This window comes from Misgurnus anguillicaudatus, chromosome 12, assembly GCF_027580225.2.
Source record: "Misgurnus anguillicaudatus chromosome 12, ASM2758022v2, whole genome shotgun sequence".
Taxonomy (NCBI): Eukaryota; Metazoa; Chordata; class Actinopteri; order Cypriniformes; family Cobitidae; genus Misgurnus; species Misgurnus anguillicaudatus.
Window position 1 is genome coordinate 25,475,557 of NC_073348.2, and position 22,627 is coordinate 25,498,183.

General features: G+C 36.9%; 3 protein-coding genes across 8 annotated transcripts in view; 2 read left to right on the plus strand and 1 right to left on the minus strand.

Moving 5' to 3' along the window:
* The window catches only part of cadm2a (cell adhesion molecule 2a), a 670,454-nt gene that overhangs the window by 355,419 nt on the left and 292,408 nt on the right, over positions 1–22,627 (minus strand). The gene's annotated exons all lie outside the window — the stretch shown is intronic.
* LOC141369057 (uncharacterized) overlaps positions 9,006–22,627 on the plus strand; it is a 31,240-nt gene continuing 17,618 nt past the window's right edge. The window contains exons 1-2 of one of the 2 annotated variants that reach the window (XM_073874226.1): positions 9,006–9,882; positions 9,976–10,242. In XM_073874226.1, coding sequence (XP_073730327.1) covers positions 9,414–9,882; positions 9,976–10,229 — 723 coding nt within the window. In that variant the 5' untranslated portion in view covers positions 9,006–9,413 and the 3' untranslated portion in view covers positions 10,230–10,242. Of the gene's footprint in view, positions 9,883–9,975; positions 10,243–22,627 lie in introns of those variants that run through there. The other variant, XR_012372589.1, reaches the window with a different exon arrangement.
* On the plus strand, positions 13,297–22,352 carry LOC141369102 (C-type lectin domain family 4 member M-like). Its single transcript, XM_073874671.1, has 5 exons — positions 13,297–13,301; positions 13,789–13,955; positions 14,454–14,581; positions 15,020–15,132; positions 20,276–22,352. The coding sequence occupies exons 1-5, from the start codon at positions 13,297–13,299 to the stop codon at positions 20,400–20,402; spliced, it is 540 nt and encodes a 179-aa protein (XP_073730772.1). The 3' UTR covers positions 20,403–22,352.

The following is a 22,627-nucleotide window of genomic DNA, read 5'->3' on the forward strand; positions in this document are numbered from 1 at the left end:
GGTGAAATCCAGGCACATCCGAACGCCAGGGGGCGCACCAGTGCAGAAACTCCCTTTGTCCCATAGAAGAAGTAGCATTACGCATGCTATTCCAGGAAATGTCTACAGGAATATTTATATCACTGTTCTTCAAATTGTTTCAGGTATTTTCATGATAATAAAGAATATTTTGCATGATTTTGTTTAACGAGTGTTGCTTTTTTAAATGCACGTTATAAACGACTCCGACTCGTAATGATTTTAGATCGATAAGGACTTCCTACTGACCAAATGCCGTAGTACACGCACAAGCTGTGCATGAAACAAAGAATCACAGCGTTGCGATTCAGAACCGATTTCAGACACACGGTTAAATCGTTACATCCCTAATATTTTCTAAACTTTAAACAATTGTCGCGTGGCGTTGGGGTTAGAGTTGGGTTTGGGTAGGGATGTCATTTTATGTAAATCTAACACTAAACCGAAGCAACAATGGTAAGAAAATAGGACAAAACAGTTGAGTAACCAATCCATGAGAATGCCCCGGAAAAGAAAGTCCATGGCAGGGCCACGGAAAAATGCGTAGATCCGTGGGAATGCCACAAAAAAAATTGCAAAAAAATTCCGTGACTATTCCACGGAAATTCGTGAGATCAGGTTGCACTACCAGGTGCCAGCCTTTGCCTAGACCTAATGGCCGACGACTCTGACTTTTGACAATTTTCCAGAGTTTTTGAGCATGTTCAGGCCCCAAAACCTTAGTGCTCATGCAAAAAATAAGTTTCACGTTAAGGTAACAAGTTTCAAATTTTTGCTCCATATGTCATTATTTAGAGAAACAGACAGTCCCGCACCAAACTTATGCCACCATGGGCGCCAATATCTTTTTTCAACAGTGGGTGCTCAGCACAACATTATGCAAGCTAAGGTTGCTTTGCAACGGCAAATAACACTGGAGTGCTTAATCACTTTGCAAAGGAGGAAAGTAGCGCGGTCGCATTTTTCAAGTGGTTTTAGATGTAAACTATGAACTGCCATTTATTCATTAAACTATTTTAGATATTACAACTCATGAGATCCACCAATCAGAGAGGCTTCCAATTCAAAAGTGTTTTTGTTTTAAATTTCTGGTGTTTTCTGTGGGTGCTCTGTCATTTCAGTGGGTGCTCAATCCCCAGAGCACCCAAGGTATTGCCGCCTATGTATGCCATTTGTTAAGCCAATGTTGAATTGCATGACTTTTGGTGTCACTATTTTAAGGTCATCATGAGGTCAATGTATGTAAAGTCACACACAAAACAGATATAAAATTGTTGTTTTTATAATAATCCTGCAGTATAAACAATACATATTTTTATTGCTGATCATTTGCTTACATGCATCACTTTATACATGGCTCTAAAATTCCCTTGACTTTTTGACTTCATATCACACATTGACCACAAAAGATACACAAAACAAAACAGCTTAGCAACTGAGCCTGGACTATGAGAGAGCAAAACATGATGTAGCAGGTGATCTTGACCTGTAGAAGTTATTTTATGCTGCTTGCATGGAGTCCAATCGTATCATTTTATTCATTATTTTCTGCCCGCTCTTCACTATATCTCTCTAACAAGGATCCATAGGCCATAAACATAATGAAATGCAAAAAAAACATTGGTCACATGGTTTGGGGTTCACAGATGTCACACCTGTCACTTTACGATCACTGAAACCAACAAGCTATTAGCATCTCATGTCACTATAAAAATATTTATGATCTTATTGGTCAGGAGTTTTGGTCTTCACACATTGATCTCATTTCAGTTGCATTCTGGTGTGACATTTATGTCAGTGTTAAAAGCAGAATCAAACAGCAGAAAAGAGCATACCGACCTAACACACGTGTGCTTTAGAGATTCAGGGTATGGACAGAGCGAAAATGGAGATGATCTATGAGAACGTAGGTGACTTCAGGACACAGAGAGACTTCAATACAAACAGACAACAACCACTTCAGTCTAAAGGTAATGACTCTCATTTATTTGCACTAAAATGAGTATAAAGGAGTGATAAACAAAGCTAAACCTTAATATTACTGCACTATGGCTGTCATCTTCAGGAAGTGAGCGTGTAAGGAAGATAAGTTACAGATCAGTTAAAGTGTGTTTGGTGCTGCTGTTTGTTCTTCTACTGACTGCAATCATAGTGCTGTGTGTCCTCATCAAAACAAAAAAACAACAATTTAACATCAAGACCAAAAACATCAAAGAGGAGAGAGACCAGCTACTAACCAACAATACCAACCTTACAGAAGAGAGAGACCAGCTACTAGCCAAATATACCAACATCACAGAAGAGAGAGATAAATTAATGGCCAAATACAAAAATATTATTAAACTAAGTGAACAACTCAATAAGGAGAAAAATGAGCTGCGGACACATTTTAATGGTAATCTAGAAATACAACAGACAACACACATATTTAATATGAAAAGAATCTGGTAAATATATTTAGTAAACTGAATAGCACTAAATTAAGTAGTTCACTGTGGTCGGAAATAAAGATCGAGCTGAACTGCCTGCCTGGTTGTGTTTACAGATGGATGGATTTACTATCAATTCAGTTTGTACTTCATTTCATCTGAGAATAAGACCTGGAATGACAGCAGAAGATACTGTAGAGAGAGAGGAGCAGATCTGATCATCATTAACAACACAGCCGAACAAGTAAGTGAAAGGCTAACATGGTCTCACACCCATGGCCTCAATATTTGACGACACTTGACCATGCGTCAATATGTTGATGCGGAGGGTATACCTTTCGCGTCATTTTTTGACGAACTGGGGACTTCAATACTATTAGGTACGCGAAATTAAACAGTTGTCGCCTGGCATTGGGGTTAGGGAAAGGTTTGGGTAAGGATGTCATTATGTAAATCTAACCCTAAACCGACGCGAAAATGGTAGAAAATGGTAAGAAAATAGGAAAGAGAATGCAACGGACTTAATAGTATTGAAGTCCCCAGTTCGTCGAAAAATGACGCGAAGGGTATACCCTCCGCGTCAACATATTGACGCATGGTCAGGTGTCGTCAAGTATTGACGCCATGGGGTGAGACTGGGTTGGAAAGGCGTGTGTATGTATGTGTTGGGGGGGGGTTGGTACAAGTATATGCAGTTGTGTAATTGTTTTTCTTAGGATTTTGTTCAGAAAATTTCTGGTACAGAATATATCTGGATTGGTTTGTCTGACATTGATAAGGAGGACAGATGGAAATGGGTTGATGGCAGCACACTGAACTATAGGTGAGAAATCATAAAATTTTACTGATTATTATCCAATAAATGATTATCACAGTCAGTATCATATCACACAGAAAACAACACTGAAGATCTAATAATGATTTGTTGTTTCAGCTTCTGGGGGCCTGATGAACCCAAAGGTGGTACAACAGAGAATTGTGCTCTAAAACGTTCATCAGATTGGGCTGATTATCCCTGCAATGATGCTTATAAATGTATCTGTGAAAAGAACATTTATAAATAAGTTGTTAAATGAAATAGATGTTGATTCAGTAATCTGTGATCACACGAAAGCTTTTATGGATGAACACCAAAAATGTCAAGAAATCAATTTAGATTCAATCTACTTGAGCAGATTAAAATGTATTAAGCGATTTAAGTTAAACATAGTCATGTAATATATCTACCATAGCAAAATTTCTGTTTAACCATTTCTATACTGTGATGCAAATAACTTTTTTGTTTAAATGTATAATTGGATATATTCTAATAAATGAAGCTATTCAGTAAATGTGTTTTCACTATGATTGTTTTTAGTTGTGTGTGTTTGATGTTACTGGTATGTTGTGATCATTGTTGTTCAGGCTGTAGTTTATACAGTATTATTTTATAAAGGAGCAACTATTGGCACAAATCACATGTGTTTGGTAACTCTGTTTCTGTATTTTGTTACTTAAAAATAGTGACAACAAATTTCAAACAAGCTTTCAAATTTCTTTCATTTTCCATTGGTCAGACAAATAGATAGCCCTACCCCCAAACTCAAGTCATTGGTTGAGTCAGTACTGGAGGTTGAGTCTTAGTGTCTCCTTTTATCGTGTTCATGTCATGAGAAGGTCTGTAAGCTTTAGGTCCAGAAACACCACAGATCACTTTATGTCCATAGCAGGCCTCTCCTGACATATGCATTCAAATGCACACACAACAGCACGAATGTAATAATCATATCGTAAAATATTGTTTAATATAGTTTAATGCAGTTTGTGTACATCCATCACTACATGCATGTATTTTAATGTACTTGTTAGATGTCACACAAATTTAGATTTCACACTGTTTTCTCACTAAAGTTTTTTTATATATGACATGGTTATGACATAACTAAAAGTCCATTTAAGGAAATCTTCACACTCGCGTGGCCATTTTTGCAACGCCTCCAGGGAGCCATCTCAGTCGTACAAGACCAAGTCTGATCTACTTGAACAGTGAAGAACAGATATCTTTAAAATCACTGGTCAAAAGGTCAAAACAACATATTTTACATAAACAGTTAGGCTAAAACACTTTTTTTAACTACTGCACATGCATCAAGACTGGCAAGTATTTGAACAGACGTTATGAACAGAATCATAGAATAATCATCGTCTTTAACAACTGATGATTGGCTCTTTTGTAAGGCGGGACATGCACATTTTTTTTTGTACTTATTGGATGTCACGTGATCTCAAATTTCACACCTTAACCAACAGAATACTAAACGTAGAGCATAGCAAAAAACTCATGGATGCCAATTCTGATGCTACTTCCTCATTCAAGAAGTTTTATATAAGACTCTGCTCAGATGACATAAGCTTAACCAAAGTCCCTTTTAGGGAGGTCTTTGCATTTGGCAGCCATTTTTGCAACACCTCCAGACAGTTGAAAAATCAAAGATGATCTAACATGATCTGTAAGTGCAATAACAGTCAGAAGACGTCTGATAAAAGTTAAGCTGTAGCCCCTGTAAATCAGCTTATAGTTGAATTTGGACATGTAAAGGTGTCTTTGTTTTGAGTTATTTCCTGCTTGCTATTCAGTGTTTATCTTTACTTAAAATTTAAAACTCCAAAATAAAATATGCATTAAAATGTAAAACATTGCTCAAAGTTTCACAAGAATTTAGGACATGACTATCTATATCTGTTTACTGGCCAATGATACACTAAAATAAAACACAATTTTTGCAATTGTATGTTGTGCTAATGGAAGAGAGAAACATGCAGCACACAAGAGCTACATTATGCCGAAACTATTTTGATCTTATTGGTCACATGATTTGGACTCTGACCTGAGATCACTTCCATTCTGTGGTTTTATTTTGAGCAGATATAAAAACTAAATCAAACTGCAGAAAAGACCAGAGACCAAAGATCTACACAGGATGAACATTCATCCTCACCACAGTTTACCAGTGATAACTGATAAAAACCAGATATGTCGTATGGTAATATTTACAATGTGCTTGAGACTGGAAATAAGAGAATGGACAGACAGAGAATAGAGATGAAATGTCAGAATGAAGGTGAATACAGTACACTGAATGACTTCAGATCAAACAGACAACAACCACTTTGGTCTACAGGTAATGCCATTCATTTAATTGCTTAAAAAAAATGGAATAGAAAATGACAAGTTTAACTTGATGTCTATGATCTTCAGGATACACGTCTACAAAGATGAGATGTTATAGATCAGTTACAGTGTGTTTGGCGCTGCTGTGTGTTCTTCTACTGACTGCAGTCATAGTGTTGTGTGTCCTCATCAATACAAACAATCAACAAATTAACAACAAAAATCTCACAGAAGAGAGAAACCAGCTACTAACCAAATATACCAACATCACAGAAGAGAGAGATAAATTAATAGCCAAAAACAAAAATATTACTAAACAAAGTGAACAACTGAATCAGGAGAAAAATGAGCTGCGGACACGTTTTAATGGTAATCTAGAAATACAACAGAACAACACACAAATATTAAATATTAAAATAATATAGTATTAAAAAATTGTATACTGAACAAGTAATTAATTGTGGTTGGAAATAAAGATTTAGCTGATTTACAGATGGATGGATTCTATATCGATTCAGTATGTATTTAATTTCGTCTGAGAAGAAGAACTGGAGTAATAGCAGAATAGACTGTATAGAGAGAGGAGCAGATCTGATCATCATTAACAACAAAGAGGAACAAGTAAGTAAAAGATACTGTGTGTGTGTGTGTGTGTGTGGGGGGGGGTTAGTACAAGTATATGCAGTTTTTTATATATATATTTTTGTTTTTAGGATTTTGTTAACAAAATTTCTGGTAGAGAAAACATCTGGATTGGTTTGTCTGACAGTGATGAGGAGGGCAGATGGAAATGGATTGATGGCAGCACACCGAGCTATAGGTGAGAAATCACTAAATTTAAGTGATTATTATCCAATAAATGATTCTTACTGTCAGTATCATATACGACAAAAAACAACACAGAAGATTTAATGATGATCTGTTGTTTCAGATTCTGGGGGCCTCATGAACCTGATGGCCAGATAAGAGAGAATTGTGCTCTAAAACATTCATCACTCTGGGCTGATTTTCAATGCAGAAATGCTTATAAATGCATCTGTGAAAAGGAAACATTTTGAATAAGTTGTTAAATGAAATGCATGTTAATTCAGTAATTTGTGTTAATGCTTTTATCCATTAACACAAACACCTTCAAATCAATTTTGAAAGCCTACCTGAGCAGATTAAAAAGTCAAACATATTATTATTTAATATAGCTACTATATAGCAAAAAGTTTGTTTAATAATTTCTTGTGATGCAAATATCTTTTGTTTCACTGGATATATTCTAATAAATAAAGCTATTGAGTAAATGTGTTTTTATTATGATTGTTTTTATTTGTGTGTGTTTGATGTTGTGGATCAATGTGAGTAACATATATACGGTAGAGTAACTGGAACGTTGTGATTATTGTTGTTCAGGCTGTAATTTATACAGTAAGGAGCAACTATTGGCACAAATCACATGTGTTTGGTAACTCTGTATCTGTAATTTGTTACTTAAAAATAGTGACAACAAAAGCTGAAAAAAGCTTTCAATTTCTTTCATTTTCCATTTCCCTACCCAAAAACTCAAGTCATTGGTTGAGTCAGTACTGGAGGTTGAGTCTTATTGGTGTCTCCTTTTATCATGTTTATGTCATTAGAAGGTCTGTAAGCTTAGGGTCCAGAAAAACCACAGATCACTGGCAGCATCCTCCTCCAATGGATTTTTTCTTCAACCTGTTTTTACGCCCTCCTCCTCTCAGATGCGTATTGTTACGGTAGGGCCAGTGTAGCAGCCGATCCTGTTCCCCTCGGAATGTCTGTTCCCCTTGTCGGTTTTTGTACACCCATCTGTTTTTTCTGAATATTTTTTTCATAGTTTTAATTGTTGTAAGCTGTATTAGATTGTACAGACTCTGTAAATATGCTATACCATACCAAAAAATACAAACAAATCAAAAACACACAGATATTCTTGGGCACCTGCGCCTGCGCCGTCGGCAGAAAAGCTTTAGCGACTGGAGGGGGAACAGACATTCCGAGGGGACCAGGATCGGCTGCTACACCGGCCCAGCCTACCAGAGAAAAGTTTTCTGGGACGTGCTATGGACTGAACCAACTCTATGGGAGGGGAAAACTCCCTTACATGGTACAACCCATGCAGAGGCTGCACGCTGTCAATGCGAAACGTGTGAAGTGTCATTTAAGAGAAGATAGACTCACTAACGTGACAAATGTAAAAAAAAAAGCTCGACCGGCCCAAAAGTGAAGCGGCCCACCGGAATTCTCCCGGTTCTCCCGATTACCCACCCTGGGCCTGCTACATGCATATATTTTCTTGCACTTGTTAGATGTCACATGAATTTAGACTTCACACATTGACCATAAAGAGTTTCTTGTTAATGTGATAACAGCAATTTAAAAAGAATACAAAAAAGTAGAGCAATGCGGAAACAGAACTGTGATGCTGCTTTCTCACTGAAGGTTTTTTATGATTTGGTCACAACTAAAAGTCTATATAAGGAAGTCTTCGCACTCATTTTTGCAATGGCTCCAGTCAGCCATCTCAGTCATACAAGACCAAGTCTGATCTACTTGAATAGTGAAGAACAGATAGCTTAGGTCAAAACAACATATTTTCCATTAACGATTATGCTAAAACACTTTTGCACCAAGACTGGGAAGTACTTTGAACAGACATTTTAAACAGAATCAGACAATTATCATCATCTTTAACCATTTATGATTGGCTCTTTTTATACTAGAGTGGCCATACTGACTGAACATTAAAAAGTTTCCCTGGATAAATAACAAAACTGGAGGAGGGCTGGAGATAGGTGTGAAATTCGGGAGACTCCCGGTAAAAATGGGAGTGTTGACAGGTATGCACTATATACAATGCAATAATAGTCTCTCTTTGATGTCCTTTAATACCCTGTTACTTTCCTGTTTCCATCTTTCTTTATCTGGCCTTCACTGTATGTCTCTCTACCATTATATATGTTGAACCATACATAATAGATGAATTGGGCCAAATGCAACAGTTAATATTAGCGCTTTTCCATTGAATAGTACCCCACGGTTCGGTTTGGGTTAGGTCGGGTTAGCTCACCTCAGCTTGGTTAGCTTTTCCATCGAGTTTAATAACACTTTGGAGTGGGAGGGATTATAGGCGTGTCATTATATTTGCGCTGCCTGTGAGAGTGCCGTTGTACTACATTCCCATACATTCATTTATTTCTCAGTCCACCACAAAATTAAAATTGCCCAGCACAAATAGATGTTTTCACATCGTGTTTATCACTACATCTTTCTCACATGACAATTTCTGAACACCCATGGCATATGTTGACGCGCTTTGCCGAGCCTCATTGAAGTTGCAGAGAGAGAGAGAGAGAGAGAGAGAGAGAGAGAGAGAGAGAGAGAGAGAGAGACCAACTATAAGCTAACTCTTAGAATTAAACCTACAAGTATGTCAAGTTAGTCACACTAATTTAGACTTAACACACTGATCTCAGAACAGTTCCGTTGTCTTGTGTTATCAGAGTTAAAAACAGAAATGAGCAGAGCAGCAGCATTTGAGGAACTACATGGACATAACATTTATCAGCGCACAGTTAACTACTAATTGAATGCTAAAGCTTAAAAATGACTGATGATATTTATCAAAATGTTCACAAGAGTGAGATTCAGGAAATTGGCAAAGAGAGAGGGGAGATGATCTATGAGAATAAAGATGACTACAGGACACAAACAGACTACAAAACAAACAGACAACAACCACTTCGGTCTACAGGTAATTATGATCATTTCAAAAAGTAAACAAGGAATAATATAGAAATACTAATCTCATGTCATCATCTTCAGGAAGTGAGTGTGTGATGATGATAAGTTACAGATCAGTTACAGTGTGTTTGGTGCTGCTGTGTGTTCTTCTACTGACTGCAGTCATAGTGCTGTGTGTCCTGATCTATACAAACAATCAACAGTTTAACATCAAGAACATCACAGAAGAGAGAGACCAACTACTAACCAAATATACCAACATCAAACAAGAGAGAGACCAGCTACGAACCAACAATACCAACTTCAAAAAAGATAGAGACCAGCTACGAACCAACAATACCAACCTCAAAAAAGATAGAGACCAGCTACTAACCGACAACAGTAACCTCAAAAAAGAAAGAGACCAGCTATTATTAAACTCCAAAAACTTGGCAACAGAAAATAAGAGATTATCAACCAACAATTACAACCTTAATAAACAAAGAGATCAGTTAACTCAGCAGAAAAATACAATGATGGAGATTCTTAAAGCAGGTATTCTTGAAATATAAATATACTACAAAAAAGCATAAAACGGTGTGCGTGTGTTGGAAAACAGGCTAATAGCTGAACTGGTTGTGTTTACAGATGGATGGAAAGAATATCAATCCAGTTTGTATTTTATTTCATCCGAGCAGAAGAGCTGGACTGATAGCAGAAGATACTGTAGAGAGAAAGGAGCAGATCTGATCATCATTAACAACAAAGAGGAACAAGTGCGTGAAAAATACTGTGTGGGGGGGAGGGCATATATGCAGTTGTTTAATCTTGTCATTGTTGTTTTTCTTCTAAGGATTTGTTTAAGGCAGTTTCTGGTAAAGAATACATCTGGATTGGTTTGACTGACAGTGCTGTAGAGGGCAGATGGAACTGGGTTGATGGCAGTGCACTGAGCAATAGGTGAGACATCACTAAACTGATTATTATCCAATAAATGATTGTCACAGTCAGTATCATATCACACAGAAAACAACACTGAAGATCTAATGATGATCTGTTGTTTCAGCTTCTGGAGGTCTGGAGAACCCAATAGTTATGTAGGTGATGAAGACTGTGTTGAGACTGACTCATCAGGGTGGAATGATTTCTTTTGTGATAAAGCTTTAAAATGGAGCTGTGAGAAAAAACTTTTTTAAATAAATTGGTAAATGAAATACAAATAACGTCAATCATTTTTAAACACACAAGACTCCATATCTGAGCAGGCTAAACTTTAATACTTATTCGAGTGCTATATATTTCACAGCGTCAAAGCGTCTTTTTAACCATTTCTATATTGTCTTGTGTTGTTGCCTAAAGCAGAACACAATTTTTTAAACATGTCAGCTACGTGATACTGTAGCTAGGACTGAAAAAAAATTCACACAGCGGGGTTGTTGTAGTTTGTTTGTTGGACACACAGTGTTACAACTAAGCCTCAATATAATAATGAAATTTAAATTCCATTAATCAAAATGATAACTGTAAATACAATATCAATACAATACAATAGAAATGTTTGTGTTGCTTGTGTAAAAGTATGATTCATTTAACTTTAATATTTCTTGAATGAAACAGAACTCTGATGCTGTTTCCTCTTTCAAGTTTTATTTAACAAGACTCTGTATGCCATAAGCGTGAGTGAAGTCCTTTTAGGGAAGTCTTTGAAGTCAGCGGCCATGTTTGCATTGCCTCCAGACAGCTATTATAGTCCTACAATATATAGACACAGTATATACAGCTTTGGAAAATATTAAGAGACCACTTCAAGATTATTTCAGTTTTTCTAAATGTACTATTTCTAGATATGTGTTTTAGTAAAATTGTCATTGTATTTTGTTTCATTCTGCCAACTAACACCAACATTTTTGCCAAGTTACTAATAAAAACATTGTTTTTATTTGCATATATTTACTGAAAAATGTAAATGCAGAAAAAATGTTAAAATAAAAAGTTCAAAGTCATTTTTCATCAACAATACTAATGTTTTTACAGTATTTAAGGAACTTTATCTCGCTCCTGATGTCACACACACACACACACACACACACACACACACACACACACACACACACACACACACACACACAGGTTATTAAACGCAAAACTAAAGTGGTCTCTTGTTGTGGCAAAAACTTTAACTTCTAAAAAAACTGAACCACACCTTAGGGGGCCCTGTGATGCATGTGACTGCCACACACTGGTTTTATCAAACTGAACCAGAATGTATAATGTATATGTAATATGGCTCTATATCACTGAGGCTGTGACCAAATAGAGGGATAAGAGTCAACTGGCCTTCAGGCACGAATCATTGAGCAAGAAAGCTTGAAGGTCCCCTGCCCTCTTTATCAAAGCCAATGCAACCAGGAGCAAAGTTTATAAAGACAGAAACTCGAAAGGGGCACCCTGGAGTGCTTTTAGCACCATGGACAGGTCCCAAGAGGGTATAGCACGTCATTAATGAAGTGCTGATGTTCTGCAAAGTTTAGCTCCTGCTCTAATTAACCTGAAATAGCGTATCAAGGTCTAAAAGGTCACCCGAGAACTACAGGTAGGCAAGGTACAATCAGGGTTGGACTCATCGGCACTCTAGGATCAATGTTGCCTACCCCTGGTATAGAGGGAGGATGAGGAGGATTCAGTCTCCAGCTGTGTGCCAGCGCATCTGTGCAGAGTGTTCCCTTGGTCAGGGAGTAAAACACACAGCAATGAGAGGTTTCTGGAAAAGCAAACAGGTCTAACTGAGTCACTCCGAACAATCTCCATATCAGCTGTTCTTTGTGGGGTGGAGTTGCCATTTGCCAGGAAGCAAAGTAACGTCCTGTGTCGAAAGAGAATCGAAACATGAAACTACATGCCCTTAAGGTTGATCGCTGCAAACCAGTCTTGGGGACAGGGGCATCCAAAAATCAATTTTTGAACTTCATCTTGTGAAGTGCTCTGTTCCATACTCGCAGATACACAATTGGTCATATCTGTGAAGTATTGGTCCCTCTAGCTGATATGAGGCCGGCTTATATGAGTTTATACTGTATATCCCCTCTGATGCGCATCATTCGTGTCCCAAATTACCCAATTATCACAGCATTTCACAAAATCATGAACAAAATCATGAATTTTCCAATTTGCATGCCAATAAATGCAAATATTCCCTAAACATGCCCAGTAAGGACAGTAATGGTGGTTTTCCGAAATTTGTCTTGAGACATTCAGTTAACCTTGGTGGAGCATTCATGGATATTAATTTTCCTGTTTTGCATTCAAGAGCCACTCGTCGGATCACAGTAACTTTTTTTGGTAGCATAATTGCTTTTTTAATGACAGCGCTGGACAAAGTTTTTAAATACGTGTTTATCTACACACAATAGTTTGTAGGTCGTGTCTGGAGTAATCTTTAATTAATGTTATGATTACAGCCATTGTTTGTATAAAGATAAACCAAGGTTTTATGATTCACTACAGCGGGTGCTACAGAGCCCCCCTGTCACAACCAGGTGCTAGCCTTTGCCTGCACCTAATGGGTGACGACTCTGACGTGTGTCAATTTTCAAGAGTTTTTGAGCATGTTAAGGGCTCCAAAAGCACCTAAAACTTTGATGCTCAGGCCCTAATAAGATAGTATTCAAAAAGTTGCAAACATTTGCAACCAGCCAAAACACATGCCATCATGGGTGCCAATTTCTTTTTTCACCAGTGGGTGTTCTGCACAACGTCACGCAATGCTTAGGTTGCTAAGCAACGGCAAATGCCACGAGAGCGCTCAAGCGCTTTGAAATGGTGGAAAGCAGCACAGTCGCATTTCACCAACCAGAGAGGTCCAATTCAAAAGTGCTTTTGATGCAAATATTCTGTGGGTGCTTGGTCATCAAGTCCCAGAAGCCAATGTTGAACTACATGTCTGTTTGGTGTCTCTATTTTAAGGTCGTCATGAGGTCACACAAAACAGATATAAAATGGGTGTTTTTTAAGAATCATGCTGTATAAACTGTAAATATTGTTTTATTGCTGATCATTTACATACAGGCATCACTTTATACAACTGAAACAGGACTATGAGAGAGCAAAACATAATGCACATGATTTTGTAGAAGTTATTGTATGCTGCTCACATGGAGTATAATCCCATTTTTCCTTTCATTCATTATTTTCTGCCCGCTCTTCACTAGATCTCCCTTACAAGGATTCATAGGCCATAAACATAATGAAATGCAAGTACACATTGGTCACATAGTTTGGGGTTGGTCTGACTGTAAAAATGCAGAGAGATAGAGATAAAGAGCTAATTTTATACCTATCACTGAAACCAACAAGCTATTAGCACCTCACCTCACTATATTTATGATCTTTTTGGTCACGTGAGTTCTGCTCTTCACACATTGATCTCAGGTCAGTTGTATTCTGATGTGTCATTTTCACCAGTGTTAAATACAGAGTCAAAGAGCAGAGAAGAGCAGAGCGACTTAACACACGTGTGCTTAAGTCTGAGATTCAGGGTATGCCCAGAAAGAAAATGGAGATGATCTATGAGAATGTAGGTGACAGGACAAAGACAAACATCAATACAAACAGACAACTACCACTTCAAGGTAAAGAAGATAACATGTATGTGCTTAAATAATGGAATGATTTGAAAAGCTTAACTTTATATCCATACTATTTAGGAAATGAGTGTGTGAAGATGAGAAGTTACAGATCAGTTACAGTGTGTTTGGTGCTGCTGTGTGTTCTTCTACTGACTGCAGTCATAGTGTTGTGTGTCCTCATCAATACAAACAATCAACAGTGTCACATCAAGAACAAAAACTTCACAGAAGAGAGAGACCAGCTACTAACCAAATATACCAACATCACAGAAGAGAGAGATAAATTAGTAGCAAAGTACAAGCATATTACTACACAATGGGAACAGTTCAAGGAAATAAAAAAAATGTGGACACATCTTAAGGGTGATGTTGAACTACTACAGTACATATAACACAAATATTCAATGTCAAATTACTATGTGATAATATATAATAGTTAAAATTAAAATGCTTAGTTCAGTGGGGTAAGAATTGAAAGATCTAAAGTGTTTGTGTTAACAGATGGATGGACTTACTATCAGTCCAGTTTTTATTTTATTTCAACTGAGAAGAAGAGCTGGACTGATAGCAGAAGATACTGTAGAGAGAGAGGAGCAGATCTGATCATCATTAACAACAAAGAGGAACAAGTGAGTAAAGTATTTTGTCAGCTTGTCAACATGAAGTGTTCCAACAAATGAAGTGAAACATTTACTTCAAATGTACAGTAAAGTTTTTGTGAAGCTTACTATTATCATTATCGGTTCATGATAAAAAAGTGCTTTTTACATTGCTCTTAACCAGGTTATCTCTGTTCTAAACCTTACTTTAACCTCGGGTTAAGGAATGTTTCACACTTGCAATTTAGAAGAGGACACTCCATGCCTTTCTTCCCAAAGCATCCACGCCCATTTAAGTTCCTTTATAAAACAATAGTGAGGTAGACTGGAGCTGAAAGAGGGCAGTTTCATGACCCCCCAGAAAAAAGCAATTCACCCTATATTTTGTTGTTATGTAAGTGGAGTTGAAACATGGGTTATGTTTAAGCTAAGGTTTAATGAAACAAATGTGTTGTTTTACCTTCTCAGGGTTTTATTAAGCAAATTACTTGTGAAAATCAGCTCTGGCACTGGATTGGTTTAACTGACATTGATGTGGAGGGCAGATGGAAATGGGTTGATGGCAGCACACTGAATACTGGGTGAGAAATCACAAAATGTAACTGATTATTATCCAAGAAATGATTGTCACAGTCAGTATCATATCACACAGAAAACAACACTGAAGATCTAATGATGATCTGTTGTTTCAGATTCTGGGTGCCTGGAGAACCCAATGGTGGAAGAGGAGAGAATTGTGCTGAGTCTGATTTATCAAAGTGGAATGATAATTCATGTGATAAGGCTCTAACATGGATTTGTGAGAGCCCTATTCACTTCGATACGCAACACAATCACCAGTGTTAAAGGGCCATTTTACAGGTAGAAACATTAATCTTTTATTAAAAGTGGGTCATATTTGTAGTCGAAATGTAACAAATTTAGAATTTTGTGCCTATTTGACCGAGAAAAGACAGAACTTTAGGGTATATTTGTATTGAAAACTACAACTCCCACAATGCACCACAATGCACAGCTCTGCAAGCCACCCCATTAATCAGAACACAGCTCAGATATGCTATTGTGTACATTAATGCCACGTTAGTATAACAAAGAAAATAGAAACACTCACTATATATTCAGACGTCCGTTTATCCCTGCAGGCTTTGGCTGTCGCTTCCAGTTTAGGATTTTAAAATATGTATCCAGGACGCTGCTGTCCATATACGGTACGAAGCTTGGGTAGGAGCAAGCTTCATTCAGTTTCTGATTTATTTTTGAGAGTTTCTCTTTGGGCTTCTGTTCCTCCATCTGCCTCAGCTCTTTGCTGTGTTGTGGCTCATGAAGGTGCCACGAACAACGGATTAGAGCATCATACTTGCGAAATCACCCTCTTCCATATCATATCGATTTTCTTCCGCTATTATTGTAACATGAAGTCTGGCTCGCTCCAAAACGTCTGTTAGCTTAGCTTAGCATGAAGATGGCGGCTGATCGTTTTTTTCATCTGTGTTCCTATATTTTCGTAAGTCCCACCCACTGATCTGTAATAGGTCTGTAGCGTGAGTGGGTCCCACCCATAGCCCCCACCTTGGAAAAATGAGAAATGAGTGTTTGTAGTCTTACACCCACAAGAAAGATACAGCATTTCCTTCTTTCAATGACGCAAAATGATTTTTACATCATTGAAAGAAGTGCAACACGGAAATCTGTAGTTGATTATTATTCTTAGTTACTCATAAATTGATGTAATATGACTTATGACTTGCGAATGTAATGCTCAGGTCACTTAAATAAACCAAGCTTGATGACGTATGCAGCCTGCATATGCGACCTCTGGAGGCTGCAGTCTTCGTATTGAGAAATGGCCATCGTCTCTTATTTTGTTCTGTATTCTGTCCATGTTTGTAGTTCTTTTGTTCATTGGTCATCATACTGATTGATTCCCTGGCCGGTCTTATCTGGTTTACCCATGAATATATATATTATGAGTTTCTATTTTTGCATTACCTTGTTTTATGTTTATTAAAGTCACTTGCACTTGGATCATCTGCCTCTGCCTGCCTGTTTCTAGATGTTACAATCCCTGTGTCTCAATCCATTCCCTATTGGTTCACATTGGGACACTTTTCACTTATTTTCCTGTGCCATGGCTGTTCAAGCATATTGTGAAAATTCACAGCTGTTATTCATCAACAAACAGCAAAACTAACATCTCTCTAACTTCATTTTTAAACGATCACTGTGAGTAAGATGTGATCCTGGATCAACATTTTTTGTTGGATCAACATTTTAATCAAAGAAACCCAATTTTTAGGGAACGAACGTTCCAGTTCACTGCAAGGATTTTGCGATTGAGACATAAAACGGCAGACTTCCCGATCAGTGCCCTGACTACTGAACAAGGGAGCTGATTGAGACACAACCACAATCATTTGGTTTCACAAGTTAATGTTTTGAATCTGAATGTGCTTAGCTGGAAAGCATGTCTGTTTAATGTCTCTATTTTAAGGTGATTATGATAGTCTGTTAGTTTTGATCACTTTGTGTCTGCAACATATCCTTCATGACACATGCATGTAAAGTCACACACAAATGGATATAAATGGTTGTTTTTATAATAATCATGCAGTATAAACTCTAAATATTGTGTCATTGCTAATCATTTGTTTGCATGCATCACTTTATACATAGCTCTGAACTTCTCTCTACTTTATTTGGATGTCACATGATCTCATATCACACATTGACCTCAGAAGGTTTCATTTTGTTGTTCTGACTGCTATAAAAACAGCCTAGATGTCACGACTGTGCTTTCAGATTTCTTTCATTTTCCATTGGTCAGACAAATATATAGCCCTACCCAAAAACTCAAGTCATTGGTTGAGCCAGTACTGGAGGTTAAGTCTGATTGGTGTCTCCTTTTATCATGTTCATGAGATGGTCTGTGAACCTAGGGTCCAGAAACACCACAGATCACTTCACATGTGTGTCTATAGCCTCTCCTAACACATCCATTAAAGGAACAGTGTGTAAGAAATTTATATCAATTAATTATAAAATGGCCCTGATATGTCACTAGACATTAAGAAATCATTTTCATTTCAAATACTTTTATCACTGACAACAGTGGTCTGGGCAGGATATTGTCATTTAAAAAGTGGAGTTGCAGCCCTCAACTGATGTTTATGTTGTTATTTTGTGTATTGGCCACCAGTTGTGTGATTGCAGTACCAGTTTTAGCCACAAGTTTTGTCATTGCAATACCAGTTTTGGCCACAATCCTACATACTGTTCCTTTAAAATTCACAAACAACAAAGATATACGATTACATAAATGTAATAATCATACCGTAAAAATTGAAATATTGTTTAATTTTGTTTAATGCTGTTTGTGTATGTTCATCATTACATGTATACATTTTCTTGTACTTGTTAAATGTCACCTGAATTTAGATTTCACACATGAACCGTTTTGAGGGGTTTCATTTAATAGGCATTAAAAAAAGAATATAAAAAATAGAACAATGCGGAAACAGAACTGAGATGCTGTTTTCTCACCCAAGTTTTTTATACATGACTTGGTCATGACGTACGGATATAGCGTAACTAAAAGTCTATATAAGGAAGTCTTTGCACCCTGTGGCCATTTTTGCAACGCCTCCAGGCAGCCATCTCAGTTGTACAAAACCAAGTCTGATCTGCTTGAATAGTGGAGAACAGATATCTTTAATCTTTCATTAACAGTTATGCTTGAACACTTTTTTCAACTACTGTGCATGCCACAAGACTGGGAAGTATTTGAACAAGACATTTTGAACAAAATCAGAAAATCATGAAGCAAATCTTTCCTTTTTTCGCAAAAAAAGAAAAATAAACAAATTCGAAATTAGGTGCGTTTCAATCAAGTTGGTCGGGAAATGACGATGGTATTGGTAACCAACAGTAAATAAAATAAGGCACACATGGAAAATGGAGACTGCATGTAGTCACGATGGGGCAAGTTATTTATTTATTAGCAGTGAGTGCAGCTTTTTTATTGCTGAATGCTGTGCGCGGAAAAAAAGAAATGTAGGATTTTTTTAATTTTTATTCAGGCACTAGCAGCAAGGACATTAAGATGGTAAAGACATGGTAAAGACATCGATAGCGGAAATCAGTGATATGCGAGTTGATCCAAAATGAGTTCACCCGCAGTTTTTCGTGCTTGGTCAGATCGTTTGAAATAAAGATGCCAATTAGTGAAAACGTTGGTTGGGTGCGGGTTGTTTATACATTGACCCGCGGATCACTGGGAGGAACGGCAGATGGTCAGTCCCATATGGGTTTTATGTTCGATGTCAGAATTTATTCGGATGTTTTAGTACAGTGGATGATACAGTATATACAATAAAGTTCTGTAGGAAAAAGAAGCAAACCGATGAGAATTTGTGGTTGTATTTCTCTAGAATGACTAGAAGACCTTCTGGGGGAGGACACCAACGCCTGTTCACACAACAGCAGAAACTTGCCATTGTAGACCTAGTGAGGTCCTGTGGCCAGACCCCAACAGACGGCGGGATCCATGAGGCCACGTATGCACACTTGCCATGATATTTTTCAATTATATCATCTTTTTTTTTTGCTTTAACCGGATTCACGTAACTGCAATGTAAAGTGCTGTAATGTACAATATTGAGTAGGCCTATTTGCTTTTTTGGTTGTTTGAAAATGTGCCTCCTGAAAATATGCCTTCTGAATAAACAGTGAAAATCAAAGACTACAGTGTTTTATATAAAGTAGAATAGTGTGTTTCCCTGATCTGAAAGTGTATGCATATGATGCAAGTATGTGTCATTTTGACAAAGGAATGTTAGGTTTTGATAACAGAGTTTTGGTTTTGATAGTAGAGTTTCATTTTGACACAGTGTTGTGTCATGTTTACTTGTGTGTAGAGTTTTGGCACAATGAGCGAAGTTGTGCAAAATGTGTTCAAGCAACGGGCTAAAACTGTAAGTGATCTGGAAACGAAGTGTTCGGTTGTGAAAGAACCATCTTGGAACAACACAGACGCTGGACAACCTTAACTCAGAGGCTCGGAACATAACATTAGGTCGATGCTGGATTTGCAGAGAGACTGTGATTAAAAGCACCACTAATACTGGATCTGACAGAAATGACACTGCAATATACACAGTAAGTAAAACATTTGACTTTATTTAAGCTAATAGATCTCTTGATATGTCCTGTTGTAACATCTGTGTCTTAACATGTATGTTCGACTGTTTGAATTTACTAAAAACATTAAATTATTACTAAAGGTGCAACACTTAAAGGGATAGTTCACTTTAAAATGAAAATTCTGTCAACATTTACTCATCCTCATGTTGTTCTAAACCTGTATGAATTTCTTTTTTCTGATGAACACAAAAGAAGATATTTTGAGAAATGATGGTAAACACACAGCAGTAAGTGACCATAGACTTCCATAGTAGGAATAAAATACTATGATGGAATTTAATGGATACTGTCAACTGTGTGCTTACCATCATTTATCAAAATATTTTCTTAGTCATTTATCACAATACTTCCAAAATGTTTTCCTACTATGGAAGTCTATGGTCACTTACTGCTGTGTGTTTACCATAATTTCTCAAATAGGTGAGAAATCACTAAATTTAACTGATTATTATCCAATAAATGATTGTCACAGTCATATCACACAGAAAACAACACTGAAGATCTAATGATGATCTGTTGTTTCAGCTTCTGGAGGTCTAGAGAACCCAATGGTGGAAGAGACGAGAACTGTGTTGAGACTCACTCATCAGGGTGGAATGATTTCTATTGTAATAAAGCTTTAAAATGGAGCTGTGAGAAAAAACTTTTTTAAATAAATAGGTAAATGAAATTCAAATAACTTTTCATTTATTAAACACACAAGAGTCCATATCTGAGCAGGCTAAACTTTAATACTTACTTAGTAAAGTGCTATACATTTCACAGCAAAATGTCTTTTTAACCATTTCTATATTGTCTTGTCTTGTTGCTTAAAGCAGAACACAATTTTTTAAACATGTCAGCTACGTGATACTGTAGCTAGGACTGAAAAAAAATTCACACAGTGGGGTTTGTTGTAGTTTGTTTGTTGTACACACGGTGTTACAACTAAGCCTCAATATAATAAAGAAATTTAAATTCCATTAATCAAAATGATAACTGTAAATACAATATCATGACAGTACAATTGAAATGTTTGTGTTGCTTGTGTAAAAGTATGATTCATTTAACTTTAATATTTCTTGAATGAAACAGAACTCTGATGCTCTTTCCTCTTTCAAGTTTTTTTTACAAGACTCATCAAACTGTATCCCATAAGCGTGAGTGAAGTCCTTTTAGGGAAGTCTTTGCAGTCAGCGGCCATGTTTGCAATGCCTCCAGACAGCTATTATAGTCCTACAATATATATACCCAGTATATACAGCTCTGGAAAATATTAAGAGACCACTTCAAGATTATTGTCAGTTTTTCTAAATGTACTATAGGTATGTGTTTTTTCGTAAAATTGTAATTTTTGTTTCATTCTGCCAACTAACACCAACATTTTTGCCAAGTTACTAATAAAAAAATGTTTTTATTTGCATTTATTTACTGAAAAATTGAAATGTGGAAAAAAATGTTAAAATAAAAAAGTGCAGTTTTTGAATACTGCAAAGAAAACAAGTTCAAATTATTTTTTCAACAACAATACTAATGTTTTTACAGTATTTAAGGAACAGTTTAAAAAAATGAATATTTTCATCTTTCATTAGTCTTGGTCTCCTTTCATTCTTCTACATTGCTGTTGGGAGATTTTATCTCACTCCTGAGGCTTGCTTTTGCTGGAATTCAACAGACACTGGACAGAAATGGACGAAATATATGATAATTAAAGGCAAAACTGAAGTGGTCTCATGTTGTGGCAAAAACTTCCACTTCTAAAAAAAAACACAAAGTAAACAATTGCAAAATCACAAAAGATGCAACTAGAAACACTGCAAATGATGAGCATAAAAATAAAAACCTGAACCTCACATTAGGAGGCGCTGTGATGCGTGTGATTGCGACATATTGGTTTTATTCATATTGAGTAAGTACAGTATCATAACCTCTTACACATGCACACAACACATCCAGCACATCGAAGTTAGGTAAATGTACTAATAATTTTCTCTTTTAATTAGCACAAGGTCTTATTAATGATGCTTACATTATCAAACTGATACAAAATGTATAATGTATATGTGACATGGCTCTATATCACTGAGGCTCTGAGTGACCGAACCGAGGTCTTAGAATTACATAAAAGTCAACTGGCCCAAACTTCCGGCACGAATCATCGAGCAAGAAAGCTTGAAGGTCCCCTACCCTCTTTATCAAAGCCAATGCAACAAGTAGCAAAGTTTTAAAAGACAGAAACTAGAAAGGGGCGTTCTGGAGTGCTTTTAGCACCATGGACAGGTCCCAAGAGAGTATAGCGCATCGGTCCTGAAGAGTCCAGTGTTCTGCAAAGTTTAGCTCAAATAGCTTGTCAAGGTCTAAAGAGTCACTTGAAAACTACAGGTAGGCAAGATGATCAGGGTTGGAGCTAAAATCTGCAGGACATCACTCTAGGAGCAATGTTACCTACTGTATCTCTGGTATAGAGGGGGGACGAGGTGGATTCAGTCTCCAGCTGTGTGCCAGCCAACTGAAAAAGCAGTGTAATGTTTTGCCATGAGAGACTGTATCACATGATCTTGACATGTAAAAGTTATTGCATGCTGCTCAGAACAAAAGGTTTAAAACTGTACCTTTTCTGTCACTGGGGTGGTACCCTTAAAGGTTTAGTTTTGTACCTTAATGGGTATACAACACATTGAAATGTTGTACTTTTTGGTACAATATTATACCTTAAGCACCTATTTTGTACCTTTAAAGGACCAATTTTGTAACAGTTAAATGTAAGGGGCACAACACATTTAACTGTACCTTTAAAGGTATATCTACAGTATATCTAGATTTGCTATATCTACCATAGCGAAACTTCTGTTTAATCATTTCTGTATTGTGATGCAATAATACTAGAGACGCGCTTAA